General features: G+C 43.9%; 2 protein-coding genes across 9 annotated transcripts in view; one reads left to right on the top strand and one right to left on the bottom strand.

Moving 5' to 3' along the window:
* Positions 1–18752, top strand: part of CCNDBP1 (cyclin D1 binding protein 1) — a 77788-nt gene that overhangs the window by 5293 nt on the left and 53743 nt on the right. For 3 of the 4 annotated variants that reach the window (XR_009741357.1, XR_009741355.1, XM_061441889.1), the window contains exons 9-10: positions 572–632; positions 1629–1675. Coding sequence is in view for 2 of the 4 variants with exons in the window: in XM_061441889.1 (XP_061297873.1) it covers positions 572–632; positions 1629–1675 (108 nt within the window). In the remaining 2 variants the exon portion in view is untranslated. Of the gene's footprint in view, positions 1–571; positions 633–1628; positions 1676–2042; positions 2449–18752 lie in introns of those variants that run through there. The other variant, XM_061441888.1, reaches the window with a different exon arrangement.
* LOC133262576 (protein 4.2-like) lies at positions 2904–13429 on the bottom strand. 5 transcript variants are annotated; one of them, XM_061441881.1, is made up of 13 exons: positions 13266–13422; positions 11176–11361; positions 10246–10476; positions 9553–9671; positions 8709–8828; positions 8128–8305; positions 7618–7756; positions 7127–7230; positions 6572–6814; positions 5075–5395; positions 4619–4779; positions 4052–4206; positions 2904–3167 (listed from the first exon to the last, which is right to left on the bottom strand). In XM_061441881.1, exons 1-13 carry the CDS (start codon positions 13273–13275, stop codon positions 3017–3019), a joined length of 2118 nt encoding a protein of 705 aa, XP_061297865.1. In that variant the 5' UTR covers positions 13276–13422; the 3' UTR covers positions 2904–3016. The 5 variants fall into 5 exon arrangements, with proteins under 5 accessions (XP_061297865.1, XP_061297866.1, XP_061297867.1 ...); XM_061441882.1 differs by having other exon boundaries at positions 4052–4185; positions 13266–13420; XM_061441883.1 differs by lacking the exon at positions 11176–11361 and having other exon boundaries at positions 13266–13427.

The raw sequence follows: 18752 nt of genomic DNA, 5'->3' as shown, positions 1-18752 counted from the left end.
GTAGTTGTAGAGAGCAGTAAGTCTCCCCTGAGCCTTCCACACTAATCTCCCTGAGGTACCTCAGCCATTCCTCATCGTACTTGTCCTCCAGTCCTTCACCAGCCCTGTTGCCCTTCTCCTCTGGACCTGCTCCAGCACCTCAACGTCTCTCTTTTATTGAGTGGCCCAGAACTGAGGGCAGGATTCAATGTGTGGCCCCACCAGTGCCCAGTACAGGGGGTTTATTACTTCCCTGGCCCTGCTGGCTATGCTATTTCTGATACAGGCCAGGATGCTGTTGGAATTCTTGGCTGCCTGGGCAGAAGCTGGATCATGTTTAACTCTGTCAATTAGCACCCCAAATCCTTTTCCATGGGCAGCTTCCCAGCCAGTCACCCCCTTCTTGAGGTGAGAGTGGCATGCACTTGTCTGAGAAGGCAATGAAAAGTATCCCATGGTTATGACTGCCACTGTGTCCTTGTTATGCAGTGCTGTTCCTGACATGTATTGAGGGTGGGTGTAAGCTTTGACCAGGATCCATGAGTTGTGCTATCAGGACTTTTTCTTCTGTTGCTCCCCTCTTCTGTTCTAGTGTTGATGAGCTGGCACTGAGTATGTATCCACCTATGAACCAGCTGGCTGTGCGGCTTAATGTAAGTATCTGCAGCCTGCATGCAGCTCTACTCACTTGGCTGTAGAGAAGGGGAAGAAACTGAATTGGAGAAATGACTGACTGTCAGGAAGAGGGTGTTAGTGACTGTCTCAGTAACAAGTTTTTTAGGGATGAAGAGTCCCCCTTTGGTTCCTGCAGACTTAGCTTCCTTCAGGTAGAAATGTATTCCTCATCTTTACTTTGACAGGGAAGAGGGTGGCCACTTAAGCTTTGGCTCTGAACTATAAACCATAAGGACATCTAGTGACAGTATCTCAGGAAAGTGAGGTCTAAGGCTGCCTCTTACTGCATGTCTTTCTCCTTGGGTAATGTAGACTTGCTCAAATAAAGTTATGTAAATTAAAAATATATATTAAAAATTCTCACAGTGAGCATGGTTAAGTACTGAAAGAAACTGATCAGAGCAGCAGTGGAATCCCTATCTCTGGCAATACTCAGAACTTGACTGGGCAAGGCCCTGAACAACCTGACTGAACTTTGAGGTAGGCCTTGTTTTGGGTAGGAGGCTGTATTAGATAACTTCCAGGTCTCCCGTGCATCATAGATTAGCTATGTATCTTCTCATATCTGAGATTATTTTTTTATTCTTAATTTTGATTTCATGCCTTTGGCCAGTGGCTTGATTTTTTTGAGGTAAAGAAATAAAGTATTGCTTAATACCAAATTGCATGACAGTTGATCACTTGTAAGTTTATACCGTAATATCAGTTACTAATTTCTAATAGGCTTTATCTTTTTAAAGAAAAAAGCATTTCAACATATGCTTTAAAACACAGTCTGTCTTTATTTTTGTCTGTCCCAGCCAGTGGCAGGCTGGGAGACACTCCCTCCATGGCAGTGATAGATAACTTCTTTCTGCATCAGATCTGTGGCAGTTTTACTCATTCTTGGCTGTGCACCCTACTTTCTTTTCCAGTGCTGCTGAGTTCCTTTAAACATGTTTGGCTGATGTTATTTCCTTTTTGTTTCTTTCTAGGCTGCTAAGTTGGCCTCGGTATTAAAGAAAGTCTTAGAGATTACAAGGTGAGTATGAGTTAATTTTATATGTGTGTGTTCCCTGTTGATAGCTTTCTGCTTCCTAAGGTGCCTCATTTCTGGGCAGCAAATGCATTTTGCAGTAATTATGATGTTAGTCAGTCACAAAGGAATGTAAGTAAGAACAGGATGGTAGGGATAAAAGTGGTTCCCACTGAAGACACACACATATAAGTTAAGGTTTGGCACTAGAGACACAGGTGTTGATTCTTCCTTGTCCAAAGCACTTGGGCTATAGCAGTTCTGTTTTAATACTGTGGTAATGCAGCACTTCACAATACCCATGTGTTGTCTGGATGCATAGGTGTAAAGACACCCAGGAGGCTTTCCTAATGAATTTCCTCCACTTTTGCAGGACAAGCCATGTATGTCCACCATCAGAGGAAGGCTGGGTGCAGTTTCTAACTGGTGCAGTAGATCACAACATGAACAAAATCAAGAACTTCACACAGGGTCAACTTTAGTTCTTCCGTGTGTGTGTGTTGCTGCCACTGTTTCTGGCATGTACTTTTCCGGTGAATCTTGGTATTCTTCAGCTATTGGGAGAATGATAACAGTGTTTTTAGGAGAGAACTTTACTGTCACTTAGTAAAACTTTCCCAGGGAATTGCTCTTTGCTATTGCAGAAGGTATAATTTTGCCTGGATTCCTGTGATCCTGAAATGGTGCAGGGCTGCATCTTAATGCTGTGACTATGCCCCATTCTTCAGACATTGCAACCAGTATGGGTTCAAAGAAAATAAAATATTGCTAGATTTGCATGAGTGGCTTTATCTTTTCAGGTGGCAGAGGATATGTACAGAAGGAAGGGGTCTTGCTTCTTTTGCAGGAAGCTTAATGAACCATTAAAAACATGTAGTACTGCTGCTATTTCCTGTCTAACCTTAGAGAAGAGTGACCTATCTTTCTCTTTACTGTTTCCTCAGAACGCAGTAGAAAATACTATTTACTACTTTGCCAGTGTAAAGGATCTGTAGAGGAATAATAGTATTTCTCTAGAGAAATGTTACATCTGTCATCACTTTAAAGTTCTAGGATATTCCTTTTTGCCATGGTAGGGAAAAATGGCTAAGCAGTGGTGGGTTCAGCACATATGCATGGTGAGAAATCCAGCATTTGCTTGAGCATTTACTTTGCCACAGTAAGGTGGAAAGTGGAAAGTGGGCATAATGGCAGATGGAAGAGAGTTGTTTGTACAAATAATCAAAGTCAGTCATGGTTTTAAATATCTTTAATTCAGCTGTTAACATCTATGCTTGCCTGAGACCAGGGCACAGATCATGACTGCTCTTCTGTAAAAGAACAGCAGGATCTGTTCTAAATTGGGCATCAGGCAGTTGCAATGTTGATAGTTTTGTAGCTCTTTAGGTTCTGGAGCTGAAGGCAGGTAAGATGTGCAGTGAGTCTTCTGGGCCCAGTTTGGGTGGGGGTGAATGGGATTTGCAGCTGTTGAGTGCTTTTAGGTTGCACAGAGCCCAACCTGAAAGGTGAGAAGGGATTATGCAGGAAGTACGCCTCTTTGTAGTTCTAGTTTCTGGCCCAGGAGGTGCATTTGATCGACACAGGTATGGGGCCAGAAAAGGAAAGGGGGTTGAGAGGGGGAAGGTGGCAGGTAGTGGTTACCTGAACTATCCCAATGGAACTGTGATGATGTGGTTATGGTCTAGGGCAGGATATATGTCAGGAGGGTTGAACTCCCCATGGAGTCATCTAAGGTTACTTTGCCATAATGCAGCTTCTTGAGAGCAGTGTGCGTGTAGGCAGGGTTAATGCCTTTTTGGGTGACTCAGCTAAGCCAGGTTTGTCTGGTTCTTCAGAGAAGGGGTAGACTGTTAAAATTGTACCCAGGGACTGTCTTTATTGCTGACAGTGGGTAGTATGTGGAAAGATATGTCACGAAGAGTATAGTTTCACCCCATTCACGTATGTTCATGTGGCTATCTAAAAAACAATTGATTTCTCAGCAGCAAATAATTTCTCAATTTTGTAGCTCATTTCAGCAGCCTATAACTGTTGTCTTATCTAATGTGTATTTCTCCCTAGGTCTTGTAGTACTTCTCGTTAACCTTCTTGTTGGCAGGGAGCTTTCCTTCTGCTGTCTAGGCTTTTGGGGTTGAAGCTTTCACAAATGTTGTACTGACTTCAGCTTATGTATTACACATCTGTTGAAAGTTATGTTACCTGGATTTTCTTCTCCTCAGTGAAAATCTTCTGTATTATCTGTCAATAAAGGATGGGATGCCTGGGGCTTTCATGCTGCTGTAGTCTCTTCCTGCCATGTTGTTGCTCACTTAGTTTTGGGGACATCCTTTCCTGCACAGGGGTTTTCTTTAGCTGTTCTTAGATAATTCAGTTTGCACTTACTTGTACTTTCTTTGTCTGTAAATGAGCCCTCGCCCTGCAACCACTATCACACACTTCTCCAGGGGTTCGGTGAGAGGGTTCAGGAGGCCGATCTTTGCTGTGCTTGGCTGATACTGTACCATGTTTTCTGGAAACTGTTGGAAGAAGGAAATGAGCTGAAACTGAGAGAAGGAAAGAGATTCTTTTGTGGTTAAAGGAGGATTTTTTTTTTTTTTTTTGTGTGTGTGAGAGGTTTCAGTCTGAGCTGCCAATTGCCAGAAGGGGCAAAGTCCAGCTTACTTTCTTCTTGACTATGGTATTCTGCTGTAGTTCTGTTCTGCATCGTGTGATTTCCATACTGGTGAGTGAGTTGGGAGTCATTGGGATTTCTTATGCTCACACGTAGATAAGGTAGAAGAGGGAGTACTGTATACAACAGTGTGACACAACGCACTTTTCCCAAACTGATGTCTCAGTGCTTTGAAAAAAGCCTGAGGAGAGCTACTCAACCCAGCAGAATTTTTTTTTTTCTTTATGACTATGAAAGCTGTTTTCTCATTACTGCAGTAACAGAGCAACTGATCTAACCTCAATAGTGAGAGGGGGATCACAAATGATGATCTCCTCCTGTGCAAAGTATATGTAGAAGGAGTCCTCGTCTTTCAATACGGCAGTCAGCCTAAGCAGGTGGTCCTGTCCCAATTCTTCTTTGTATTGCGAGTAAGGCAGAAAGACTTGCAGGTTGTTAGCTGGAATACAGAGTGATGAAATACAGATGACAATGCAGATGATAAGTACTATTTGGTCTTAGGCTGCATAATGCCTAAGGGTGTTTAATGCCCAATACTGTACTAAAAGCTGCAGTGATCCCAACTGCATTTGCAGATTCAAAACATTTGTCAATGTCAACGTAAAGAAAATTTATTTCTGTCCCCTGCAATCAGCTGTTTGGGAACCTTTTGAAAAGTTACAGCTAAGTGCATTTTTCCTGAAGTGAGAGGACTAGACACATTTTTCTAGCCATGCACCCAGTAGAATCCTTACCTTCATTGCTTCTCAGGGTAAAATGAAACTCTTCCTTCCAAAGTTGGGTAATGGGAACACCATTATAATGTAGAGACTGGGCCCCAACTAGCAGGTGAGTAGCCTTTTCTCCACCACTGTGGTTAAATACTTCAATGGAAAGTGGAACATCTTGTCCCCGTAGCAGAGAATTCCTCAGTTGGAGGTGCATGAAGAGGTTAACTGGCTCTTCAAGGGCAGTAGGAACGAAGCTAAACTGTGTTTTGCTGCTGCTGCTGATTGTCTCAAGCTTCTTTATCTTTGTGTAGGCTTTGTCAAGTACAACTTTTTCCTGAAGAGAGCCTGTCACAAGGGAGCACATGTTTTAGAATTCTTTACTAGTGTGAAGCAGTAGATGCAGAATGATGGCATTGAATTATCCTGGCAGTACTGTAGATAACTGTTTCTATCTTTATAGAGAGAGCCTGCTGTGCTTCAGTTGGAGCAGATTGAGAATTTCAGCTGACAGGACAGTCATTGGATGTACCCAAAAGCTTCTATTGGGAAACGTTTGTCTTAGTTTTTAAAGCACCTCGGTGCTAACATCTGTCAGAATAAAAGAAGCAGTTGCCTTTTTAGCTATGGCTGTAGCTAGGGCACAGGACTATGTTGTGATGGACTGCGGCCAAGGAGACAGCATGCCATGGTCTAAGATGGGATGGTAGGGTTGGGTAAGGGAAATAGCACTCAGTAATAGATTCTGAAGGGGGAGCTACTTTTCAAGGGAGCGATTTAGACAGTATCTGGAGCAGTCCTTTTCAGAAAGCTGGAGTCTGAAATATATATATATTACAGAGATAATGGGAGGTGGAGATACAGAGTGTACAGGTAACAGAAATCAGGAAAGGTTTTCCAGACGGGAAAGTACCTGCTGAAGAAGGGTGTTGCCCTTGAGAGAACTCATTAATGCAATGGAGCAGAATGAAATTTGTGCATGACTTCTGTAGACAGCAAGAGTAAGGTGTCCTTGTACCACTCAGAAAGGGGAAGTAGTGAGAAGTGGATGACCCTAATGCGCTGGTACAGCTCTGCTCTCTAGTCCTTCACTCTTTGTAATGATGGCAGAGAAAATGTGTTCAACCACTTGCCTACCCCATACTGTTCAGCCTGGAGAAGAGAAGACTGCAGGGAGACCTCATAGCAGCCTTCCACTATCTGAAGGGGGCCTACAAGGATGCTGGGGAGGGACTCTAGATCAGGGACTGTAGCAAGAAGACGAGGGGTTATGGGCTTAAAGTGAAGAGGAGGAAGTTCAGGTTAGCTAGAAGGAAGAAATTCTTCACTGTGCAGGTGCTGAGGCACTGGAATGGGTTGCCCAAGGAAATTGTGAATGTTCCATCCCTGGCAGTGTTCAAGGCCATCTTGGATGGAGCCTTGGGTGGCATAGTTTAGTGACAGGTGTCCCTGCCCATGGCAGGGGGGTTGGAACTAAATGATCTTAAGGTCCTTTCCAACCCTAACTATTCTATGATTCTATACCTTCAGGATACTTGTAGTTCTGTGTGATATCCTCACAGCGTTCACTGCCCACACTCTTGGTGCTGATGTTGTTGCCAGTGTACTTTGTGCTACCGAGAGCTGGCTTGAGGGTGTCATCTGCTTTTTGTATCCAGACCTGGCGCTTGGCATTGATGGCAGCAAAGAAGTAGCAGACATCATAATCTGCTTCTGTGTCCCCTTCCTTGATGGCTTGAACAGGGGCTGGCCCACAAAAGGATGGACCTGAAGAGAAATTGTGGCCTAGCTAAGACTCAGATGCTTTACCAACTGGACCCATGCCTAATTTAGACCAATACCAGGAGTGGTGAAGTATCTAGTTTTGGAGATCATTAGGGACCAGTGCTATGATAGAGGTACACAAACCGAACAGGTGAATGATGATTTAGTGCTTAGATTCAACAGGGTGAGTCCCTGTCCTTCTGCATCCTTCCACTGGAAATTGGGAAGGGAGGAATATTGAACTGCTTTATTTGTTCACCACTCCACTCCACTCCCACCTCCGTACCTCCCCAAAGCCCATCTTTGATATTTTACCTTTGCTTTTTTCCTGGCAGGTGGCATCCAGTGCCTGCCACCCACTGTATTCTGGTAGCAAGTCTGCTCGAGCCATCCAGCATTCATTCCAAACATGGAAGGTCCTGCAAGAGACAGCATCATGTACTTATATCAAGGGACTAAGATCTGAGGTACAGTAAAGTTTTAGCCAAACCACAACCAATTAATGCTCCTTTGAAAGAGCTCAGTGCATGTTGAGGAGCGCAGAGACTGGGGTTTTGACACAAATAGAGTTTCTCCAGCTGGACTGGAGACTATCATTCTTCCTTTGTGGGCCCTAGTAATAGGGTGCTTTTCAGTTTGGGTTGTAGTGATTTCTCCAGAACAGGTTATGTAGACAGGATTTCAGCTGGGCTGTCTCCTAACTGCCTCCTTGCAGCTCTTTACCTCTTTCTTTCCACCACCTCTGTCACTTCCTATATACAGGTATTGTTTCAGATTTGTGCTTGGGCCCTGCCATGTTTTCTTACCAGACACGGGCATTCTTGTCTTGTGTTAGCAGTGTCCCGTCTTCATCATAATACTCATCCACACTCAGGCTGCTGTTAGTGTTGTGAGCCCATGTAAAGCCTGTGACCACCCTGGTAGGAATTCCCAGGCACCTTAAAACTGCAGAAGAAAGATCTGTGAATCAGTTGTACATCCTGCCCTAAGGGTCCTCTAGTGATATAGAGCATTTTTTTGTGCTAGGACTGTTAGGAATGGCACCATGCCTGCTGTTTTTATGCAAGAGGCATTGCACCTTGCCTTGGGAAATAAGCTGTCATAGGTGTGTTCAGTGAATGTTGTGTACTGATACTTTTCTATCTTAGAGGTAGCGATGCTGTATGTTGATGAAGAAACTCTGAGGATCTGCCTCTCACCTAAAAATTAAAGGTTATTTTACTGGGTTCTGTGTCAATTCAAGAACTTAGGCATATGCTAGAGATTCTGCAAATAAGGCTTTGCTCAGCACAGAAGTCTTTGAATCACCACTATACCTGAGCACATGACTGCAGCAAACACCCAGCACTGCCCGTAGCGGACAGGCTTGCACTGCGATGCAACCCACTGCCGGAGGATGGGACTGCTTCCCAGCCACTTGGAAGGGGGTGTCCCATTAAAGTATTGCCCAGTCCCACATTCTGTCAGGATTCCTCTAAACTCATCAGAGTTCAGCTGCAGAGAAGGAGAGAAAGATGGATTAAGGAATTTCCTCTCTTTGATAGGAATGCCTCGTCCTGTTTCCTGAAGCTACCCCCAAGGCAGATGAAACCAAAAGAATGTTCTGTGCAAAGAATGAAGGTCATGGCTGTGCAGTACAGGTACAACAGCTTCCCCTGCGATTTATTCAGTAAGTGTACTGCCATTGCTAAGAAACTCCTGCAGCCCTACTTGTTTGCTGCAGGAATATCAGGAAGGGCTGGAGTTTGGCAGGAGGTGTTGTTTGTAAGAGCCTTGAGAAGGCTCCCTCTTTGGTCAGTGCATTGTGTTGCCATAAACTGGAATTGAGAGATGCTGGCCTTTGCTCTGTATTGGGGCCTTCTCTGCTAGGGTCAGGGCTGCTGGCAGCTCTTCTTACCATGGCAGCAACTGTGCGGCAGATGTAAACAGGGTTCTTGCGCTGGATGTGATCCTTGTCTCGATGGCGTTCACCTACATCCAGCAGTGTGAAGCAGATGTCGACAATATCCTCCTCAAACTGAAATAAGAACACGTCATTTCAGAAAATTTAGCCTGAACATTTGTTCTCTGGAGTCCCTGCAAGGATTTGTAACTCTGCAGATTATTTCTTTCTTTCCACTGATAGTCTTCTAGAAGTGCGCTGTAGAGAAGAGGTCCAGGCAGAGGTTTGGAGAGGGAGCACAACATACTAAAGGCAGACTTACAACTTTATTGAAGCAAGGTGAGAAATGCATTAGCATGATACTGCATTCCCTGACTGAGGGGAATTGATGCTTTTCTGAAGCACTCTCCAGGTTGACACAGAGGTACTTTTTTCAGTCTGGTGCACTGAAATGGGATAAAGTCCTTTTCTAATCACTGTCTGTACCAGATACCTTGGGCAGATTGGAAGATCTACTTGTTTGCACTTTGCCTGTAAAACAGAGAAAGTAACTAAGCTTTGTTAAATGCTTTTATATCTGTTGATAAAGGAAGGCACACAAAGCCCAGATATAGATCAATGCATTTCTTCATAGAGGACAGCCTGAGAAGGTAGCTAAAATTACATATACTGGTTTATGGGACTTCATACACAGGTCCGTGTTCTCCTGCACAGTCTTAGACAAAGACAGGGAGTGCAGACTGCAAGTTCTTTCATCAAAGCCACAGTATGGAAATGAATGGCATGCACAAAGGAGATATGCATCCTTCCTTTGCTGGTGGGTGTAAGAGAGCACAGACATACTGGACCTCTTGCTTACCTGACTAAAGTCCCAAGGCTGTGCTAGGACTGCGTTTTCTGTCCCCCAGTAGATGACACCATCTTGGTTTAAAATGTACTCCTGCCTCTGTGCCTCATTAGCCAAGAACACCTCGTCATCTAGATTAGAAGAAAAAAACATCAGGAAGAGAGCATTCCTGGTCTCAGATGCACTTGCATCTCTCTTACACCAGCAGATTCCACTGCACTCCAGGGACTTCAGCAGTCCCTGGCATTGTGCCCTGAAAAATACCACAAATGCTGATTCACACAGGAAAGAAGAATTTCATTGTCTTATCTGTTTGCTTGTTTGAAAAAGTTTCTCCAGACCTAGGCTATTGTGCTAGCTGGCTCTTTTACTCTCCTGGCTGTTGTTGACTATTCTTAAAAAACATACAGTGGTTGTAATCAGACCACTTATAATATTGACTCATCTTAAAATCTTTATTACAGGAGGACAGGGCTCTGGCAGTGGAGTACTCTAGGAAGGGGCAGAAGTGATGAGGCAGGCAGCTTCGAGCTTTCATTAGCCCTTACTCCTTGCTAAGGTGCTGTGAGGAGGGGACAGGAGTGGCCGTCAGTGTTAGTTGACCTCAGCCTCCATGAAGGCAGAGTGCCATCTCTGCCAAAAAAAAAAGGCTGGTTTTGTGAAGTGACTGATCCTATCCTGCCTTTACTGTTTCTGACCACATACCTTGGCACCATGGATTAAAGAGAAGGGTGAAGTTGCCCAGGAGATGGTCAGACTTGGAGGCATGTAAAAGCAGAGTATACTGGCCAATGGGAGCATTGGCAGGTGTGTTCACAGAGATGGTCCAGAAGCATGGGTCCTGTTCTTCCAGTGCTGCACTCCACTGCTTCTGGTCTCCCAGGCTGGAGATGGGAAATTCAGTCTGGGTTCCATCTGCTTTAGAAGGATGGGATCCTGCAGCCAAAGAGAGCTGGTTGTGTCTATTCCAGACACACACCCTCACCCCATGCAGACTGCAGGGACCTAGACTAGATCTGTAGCCATGACTCCTTTCTTATGAGAGAGTCTTAACCCTTTAGCAGTTTAATGCCTAGTAAATCTTCTTAAGGTTAGTACTGTGCTCAGGCCCCCATGTTTGAAAGTGGGATGCGTTATTTCATAGATTTGTAAAAACTAGGAACAACCAGAATGGCGCAGGCCTGCTGCTTCTGGATTTCAGTGTCTCGTAACGAAAGTCACAGCCAGATGCTCAGATTATGCTAAAACAAGCTAGGGCTGAATGCTGCTACCTTTCTCAGAGGTTTTACTAGGAAACACTGTAACAGCAAGCATCTGTAACAGACTAGCTAAGTTTGAACGTTCCTAAACCATTCCTCTCCAGGGGAGAGGAGAGATCCCATGAGAACTTTCAAATCAGAGAGTAGTGAACCTGCATTGGTTATTGTGATACAGTGTCTCTTCTGGAAAGTGGTTTAATTTTGACCCTGCAGTTGCAGCAGCAGGAGACTCTTCTCTGCCTTAGATAAACAGTTAACTGGCCTCACTTCTAAATTTGGGCACCCCTGTCCAGCTCTGGACATGACTTTTGCCACCAGGTCTGTTCTTAAGGTGGATGGAGAACCAGAGCTCTGATAGCAATGGTAATGATGTTACCTGTCTGTACTATGAGGAGGATCCTCTTCAGCTGCCACAGGTAGTTGTGTATTGGAGCTGAGAAGCATACAGTGATAGTGAATGGCTGCCCTCGCCTCACCATAAGCCTTTCAGTGCTGATTTCTTCTGTGTGGTGGTTATTGTTGTTCATTGTGACCTTGAAATCACATTTTTTGATGCTCAGACCTGTAGCATGAGAAGATATAGAATGAGTTTGGGGCTGTGAGCTGCCCACAGTCTGGTGCTGGACCACATCCTGAGGCACACAAGCAACTGATCATGTGTTTCTCCACTCAGAGAGTGAACCCCTACCTTTGGGACTTTCTGCCAACTAACTGTAAGGGCCTTCACTGTGAACTTAGTTGTTCTTGTGTCAAGTGGCTAATGAGCTGCCTTTGCTTATACCTTAGGATCAGTAAGTGAACCAAGTGATGATACAAAAGCTCTTTCCTGCCCAGGAAGGGAGATAGAACGGGCCTGAGCATTCAGATGGTATAGATGTATGTTAGTATTGAGCATGCACTGTGACTACATTTGGAGTCTTGTTCTCTGTACTCAAGGGCACAGATGGCACTCAAAGCAGCATCCCTCCACATGGTTACGTGGTTGAAATTGTGCACAGGAGACAAACTATTTCACCCCACTTGCAGTGTGGGTGTGGCTCTTCCAGCAGTTACTTTCCTGTGTACGTCTGATATGCACAAAGAGCAACAGCTAGTGCAAATTTCACTGCTGGTTCGAATGTAATGTGCCAATATAGTCCTGGAACTATACTGGATCACGGCAAGTAAGACATGTTTTCCTTCTTTGCACCACATACAATTATCAGTCTCACACCCAGAGCTGCAGGAGGCAAAAGAGCACCTCCTCCTGTCTCCTACACATGCATCATACACGTTATACATGCTTTTGTCCAGCACCAAAAGAGAGAAAAGAATTGTCACAATTTCAAGCACCCAGTTTGGTGCTCAGTGGCTGTACTGAGATCATGTATTTGCACTTGTCTTACAGTTTTGCTGGTGGTCTTAATATTTCCAGACTTCTTGTTGAGAAGCAGGTAACACCCTGTTTTTTTTCTCAGCGTTGTTTTTCTCAGGCTTGGGATCATGCTGACCTCACTTATCTCTTCATCTTTCAACTCATCAGTTAGATCCTTTAACCTGTGTTTTGTAAACTGCTGTCTGTTACATGACACATTCTGTCACTTACTCTGCCTTGCTGGCCTAGGCTCTCCCTTTGTTCCAGCTAAAAGAAAAATAATCCACGGAGCATTCCCCTGCTGTCTAAAGCCATTGCTCCTGTGTTAAAGGAGCAGTGAGTGCTCTTTGCAGTTATCAGTGGTTTGCTCTGTTCTTCATCTGACTTGCCTTGTTCTCTACATTGATACCTTCTCCTGTTCCTATTGTTCTGTTCGTTGTGTTTTGTTTTTTCAACACTAATTTTGTCGTGTTGTTTTCAGTGAATGATTCTGGTCTGGCTCTCACATCCCTTTATGACTGTCCCAGCTCATAGCTCTGCACGGTTTAAGCTTTACAGAGCCAGCTCTGACCTATATTTTCTTCTTTGTGATGAATACGTCAGTTCTGGCTGTCTTGTAGACTGGTGAGTCATATGCAGTCTGGCTCCTTTTTTTTCATATGACTTTTCATATGACTTTTTTGTGGATCTAACTTTTTTGAAAGATTGCTTAGAACCTAGACTGTCTTCTTGCTCAAGTAGCTAAAACACTTTGTAATCTCTCTGCTTCAGTTTTGTAGTTTGGCTTACCTTCCCCATGTCCTTCCCCCATCCTCAGTGCTAAGGACTCTTGCCTTTGCTTCTAAACTTTCAGATGTCTGCCTTAGCTGCTTCCTGCCTCTCTCAAATGCCCCTTAGGCATTGATACCAGCTTTTGTTTGCTCCCCCTTTTTAGGCAGTGCTCTGTGTGAATTGAGTTCCCTTACCATTTAGAGAATTTCCTTGGCTCTTGCCCTGTAAGAAGCCCAACTCGTTTACAAAACTCATGAACACTGTCTTGGAGCCGGGACAGTTGCTTTACCTGACAAACAACTGGCAAATGCTTGGGACTAGCCAAAGTGATTTTTGCTTACCTTGACCCATGTCTAGTTCCCCGTACTGTGAAAGCCTTCAGCTTCTCTTGCTCTGATGGGCAATGGCTCCTTCCTTCAGCTTTCTTTCAAAATTATCCACTTGCAGAGTTGTTTGCTCAATTTCTTTATATGGGGTGGATGTGATGTGGAGACCTCTCCTTCAGCTTATCTTGCAGGCCTGCTGTGCAGATGTTGAGGACTCTTTTATCTTTCAGACCACACTAGAGACTCACAGAAAGGGGTAGCTTCCTACATACAGATGAGGCTAAATTTCACAGTGGGATATGAAGTCTTTAAAGACAGCCAGTGACAATTTATTTCAAGAGTATTGGAGATGCCAATGTAGAAAAGAGAGTAGGAAATTCAAGTCTTAATTTGGCTCTAAACAACGCAAGGAACGCACTTCAAATGTAAGTGCTGAAGAGCTGCTCTCCAACATTGGCCCTAAGCTGTTTAGCTCCTAAACCCTTCAAGGAGTAAAAAAACCCAAAGATCAATACATCCATTGACCTTGTGCCTAATTGAGAAAAGTGAAACCATTTCAAAATGAGGAAGCCTGTTAACCAGTTTTTGCAAAGTGTGGATGCTGTCTTGAGTGAGACTTGTCACAAAATCATAGAATAGCTGAGGTTGGAAGGGGCCTCTGGAGGTTGTCTTGTCCCAGTCTCCCGCTAAGCAGGTCCATGTAGAGCTGGTTGTCTAGGACCATGTCCAGGTGATGGTTTTTGAGTATCTAAGGATGGAGACTGCAGCCTGAGGTGCTCCAGTCCTTCATAAAGTTTGTGTCCCTTTGCTGGACTCTCTCCAGTATGTCCGTATCTCTTGTAGGCTCGTTGTGGCCTCAGCAGTGCTCAGTAAAGAGGAAGGATCATGTCCCTTGACCTGCTGGCAATACTTTACCTAATGCACCCCAGGATATCATTAGCCTTCTTTGTGAAAAGGACACATTGCTGCCTTATGTTAGCTTTGACTTCCATTAGGAAGCATGGAGGTTACCAAATTTGCAGAAATTGAGAAACAAATGTAAGCACACTGAGGAGATACTTCAGTAAACTCGGTGAGTTTATTGTTAACATAAAATCGTGGAATCATAGAATAGTTAGGGTTGGAAAGGACCTTGAGCTCATCCAGTTCCAACCCCCCCTGCCATGGGCAGGGACACCTCGCAGTAAACTCTGTCAGTCAAGGCTTTGTCCAACCCGGCCTTGAACACTGCCAGGGATGGAGCGTTCACAACTTCCTCGGGCAACCCATTCCAGTGCCTCACCATCCTCACACTAAAGAATTTCCTCCTTGTATCCAATCTAAACTTCCCCAGTTTATGTTTGAACCCGTTACCCCTTGTCCTGTCACTGCAGCCACTAGTCCCTCCCCAGCATCCTTATAGGCCTCTTCAGATACTGGAAGAGTGCTCTGAGGTCTCCACGCAGCCTTCTCTTCTCCAAGCTGAACAGCCCCAACTTTCTCAGCCTATCTTCATACAGGAGGTGCTCCAGTCCCCTGATCATCCTTGTGGCCTCCTCTGGACTTGTTCCAACAGTTCCATGTCCTTTTTATGTTGAGGACACCAGAACTTCACACAATACTCTTAAATGGGGTGTCATGAGAGCAGAGCAGAGGGGCAGGATCACCTCCTTCGACCTGCTGGTTACGTTCCTTTTGATGCAGCCCAGGATACGGTTGCTTTCTGGGCTGCAAGTGCACACTGAAGCCGGCTCATGTTCATTTTCTCATCGACCAACACCCTCAAGTCCTTCTCCTTGGGCTGCTCTGAATCTCTTCTCTGCCCAGCCTATAGCTGTGCCTGGGATTGCTCTGACCCAGGGCCTTGCATTTGTCTTGGTTAAAGTTCATAAGATTGGCATCAGACCACAAGCGTGTCAAGGTCCTTCCCTCCAGCGTATCAACCAAACCACACAGCTTGGTGTCATCGGCAAACTTGCTGAGGGAGACTCAATCCCACTGTCCATGGCAAAGGTGTTGAACAAGACTGGTCCCAACTCCGATCCCTTAGGGACACCACTCGTTACTGGTCTCCAACTGGACATGGAGCTGTTGACCACAACTCTTTGCGTGCGGCCATCCAGCCAGTTCTTTATCCACCCAGTGGTCTATCCATCAAAGTGATGTCTCTCCAATTTAGAGACAAGGATGTCGTGTGGGACAGTGTCGAACGCTTTGCACAAGTCCAGGTAGATGATGTCAGCTGCTCTTCCCGTGTCCATCAGCTCCATAGCCCCATCATAGAAGGCCACCAAGTTGGTCAGGCAGGATTTCCCCTTAGTGAAGCCATGCTGGCTGTCACCGAGCACCTTGTTGTTTTTCATGTGCCTTAGCATGCTTTCCAGGAGAATCTGCTCCAAGATTTTGCCAGACACAGAGGTGAGACTGACTGGTCTGTAATTCCCCGGGTCATCCATTTTCCCCTTCTTGAAAATGGGGGTTGTATTTCCCTTGTGCACGTTCAGGTTCTTAAGAATGTATCGAACCTGATCCTCTCCTACAGTGGGCCTAAGGTCTTCATTCTCACAGTACCTGCATCTGCCTTTCATGACTTGGGCAGTGTGGTTGGAGCATTTGCCAGTGAAGACTGAGGCAAAGAAGTCACTAAAAACCTCAGCCTTCTCCTTCTGACATTTTAAAATGTCAGTTTTAAAATGTATGATTTTAGTAAGTGTCTAACCGTTTTATATGAACGGCTACGTGCGGTATGCAATGCCTGGTTTGCGGTGGTAATCAAACCTCCGCTTTGCACGGTTTTTTGGTACACAGGTGTGGCTGCCTATAGGATAGTGCCATCTCTTGGTCAACTTGGTAACTGCAAGTAATATTCATTACGTAGGATGCCTGTTGAAAACTGTGAACAAAGAGCTACCTGTTGCCCCTTTGTATCTTTCATTACAAGGAAAAGGGCTAAAAAGCCTACTAAAAAGGTTAGCCCTCAAAAGAGACTCCTCCATCCAGTGCTCAAGTGCTTGTACTGGCATTCCATCTGGTGGGGGTTTGCAATCCTAGGTTAGATACCTGAGGTTTTCTATCCAAGATCTGAGAGAAGAAATGAGTTGGCCACTACAGAGCTCAAAACATTTAGCAGAAGTGCTGGTATTTCCTACTTGTAAATCACCTTTCTGTCTGGAATACAGGGTTCTCATATGTTGATTTTTTTCAGTTGTCAGTTGTTTCACCTGTTAGTTTAACTGCCATTCATATCTGATCCAACACTTGTGTTTAGTAAAGGCAAACCTAAAACACGGTCTTCATTACTAATGGTACTAAAATGATGCAGTCATTTCTGTATCTTTCAATTGTAAGTGTACTGTGAAAATTTGAGTTTGGATTGATTCAGCTATTTTACTCAGTGTCTTGCAACCAGCAATTTGCATGTCTCTGTGCAGGCAATCCAAACTTTCAGATGTGTTGATAGGTATTTCTGATGTGCACATACAAGAATTTGTATTCTTTATATTTTGGTGGTTAAAAGGTGGTCACACTGGCACTTTGGAGTAGTATTTCTTCCATGCACTCAGCATAACTGTATTTGGAATTTTGCACAAAGGTTCTCCTCTCTTCTTACTGGTTGCCTAACTTCAGTACAACGCTGTCTGTTGATAGTGTTGTGTTCTGTGTCAGGAAGTAGTCAAATTGACAGCCCTTCAGATACAGTGACAGGTTGGTCTACTGTATGGATCCTCCAAAGCTGTTGCCCTAAGAAATTCCAGCAAAGAAGATCAGGCAGTTCAGAAAAATAGGCGTTGGCTTTTAGTTTTTTAATCTGAACTGTACAGGGCAAATTCAATAACCTTTTGACTTACTTTGTCTTGCAAATTTTTTGAAAGGGTGATTCTTTCATATGCTTTCCACATAGCTATTACTTACATATTTCTGGCTCCATAAAGGAGCAACTTATCTTTGTGGGAGCTCCAGGAATAAGCATTCATTATGACATTCTTTTGAAAAGACTGGGTTTGGTTTTTTTCCCTGCAAAATTCACCCCTCCTGTAAGTCCTTCTCTGTGATCTCTCCAGTCACAAAGTCAACTTGAAATCGGGTTTTTCAGGCTTCCTTTTATTCAAGAAGTCAAAGCATATAAACTTAAGCTGTCCTTTATTATAATATGGTCCATTGTCCTGCACAGGTGCTACTTGTGAACATAATTTGCTCATGCATTTAACACATATTAATCATGCTTCTGATGTGTGCCATTGTTTATAAACAATGCAGTTGTGATAGACCAACATTCTGCTTATGCTGATTTAAACCTCTGAACTTGAGGATGTAATAACATCAATGTCAGCATGTGTAACCTCATGTACCCAATATCCATGAAATGAACTAAATGAATTCCTTTCTTTGTTATAAGGATTCAGTAAGAATTAACATTTACTGACTCACAGTTAACCATGTCCAAACCTATACTTGTCTCTAAAATGCAACAAAAGCAGAAGCACGTGCAGCTTGCTAAACTGGATCAGGATGGAGGTTCATCCACTGTAGTCTATTCTCTGATGGTACACAATGCCAGATGCCTCAGAAGAATGTGCATGAGCTTCACCCCCAGCAAGTGGGGCATTATTTTGTAGTTGATTTTCAAGACGAAGTATGTTGTGATAATGCAAGATTTAATACCACTCTGGGAGTTCTCATTAGCGATAAATATTCCTTGTAGTGGTCCCCTCCTGTCTACTTTGCAGTCTAACATCATTAGTAGGAATCACAGAAGCACAAGGGGCTGTAGTCTCAGTTGAGCTGTTTGCTTATATTGAGATCTCCTTCTGCAGTTGACATGGCTGATCTGATGTAACACTCTGTGTGATGGCGTACTGAAAATTGCTTTCCTGCTGTGTATTTACCAAGCCGAGTTTCACTGATTGTTATACTATCATCCATTTTGCCTTGTTTGGGACTCTCTGAAGTTCGTGATGGTTTTTTAGTCCTCAGTAAATTAAAAGGCTATATGTTGTGAGTAGATTTTGCACTCACTTTTTGCACTGCTTCTTTTGAAAAAAATCATCCAGGTCTGAGCCAAGTGTTGTCACTGTTCTGCATCCACTATATCCCTGACATGCTCATAGAAATTGAAAGGAAAAGTGACCCATAAGATCCTGTAAAGTATCCATCCTGGATGGATATTACTGCACTATTATCTTTATAGTGCTTGGGGGATTCTTGGTGTTCTACAGGTCCCAGCATAAATCCATGAAAATCTAATTTTTATTACCTGTAAAAATAGAAGCTTAAAATGTTACCTGAGCATATTTAATAACTGTGTTTCTTTCTGAATGTAGTGATAACAGAATTCACGCATGTAATTTTTCCTTTTATTGTGTCTACATTTTCAGCTCTGACATGGCACATCCATGAATTTGATGTGAATTTTCCTTTTTGGTGGAATTTGTTGTTTCTTTAGAGCAAGAAGAAATGTTTACGTTGTGACTACTTCTGCTTCATCTTTTATTGTGATTAGTAACCTGTGCATTTGGTACACAG

This window comes from Pezoporus flaviventris, unplaced genomic scaffold (assembly GCF_033815535.1).
Source record: "Pezoporus flaviventris isolate CSIRO_AGI_PZ_B2104156 unplaced genomic scaffold, CSIRO_AGI_Pfla_v1 ptg000213l, whole genome shotgun sequence".
In the NCBI taxonomy this organism is placed as follows: Eukaryota; Metazoa; Chordata; class Aves; order Psittaciformes; family Psittacidae; genus Pezoporus; species Pezoporus flaviventris.
Note: the sequence above shows the minus strand (reverse complement) of the source record. Positions and strands in the feature narration are given on the sequence as shown.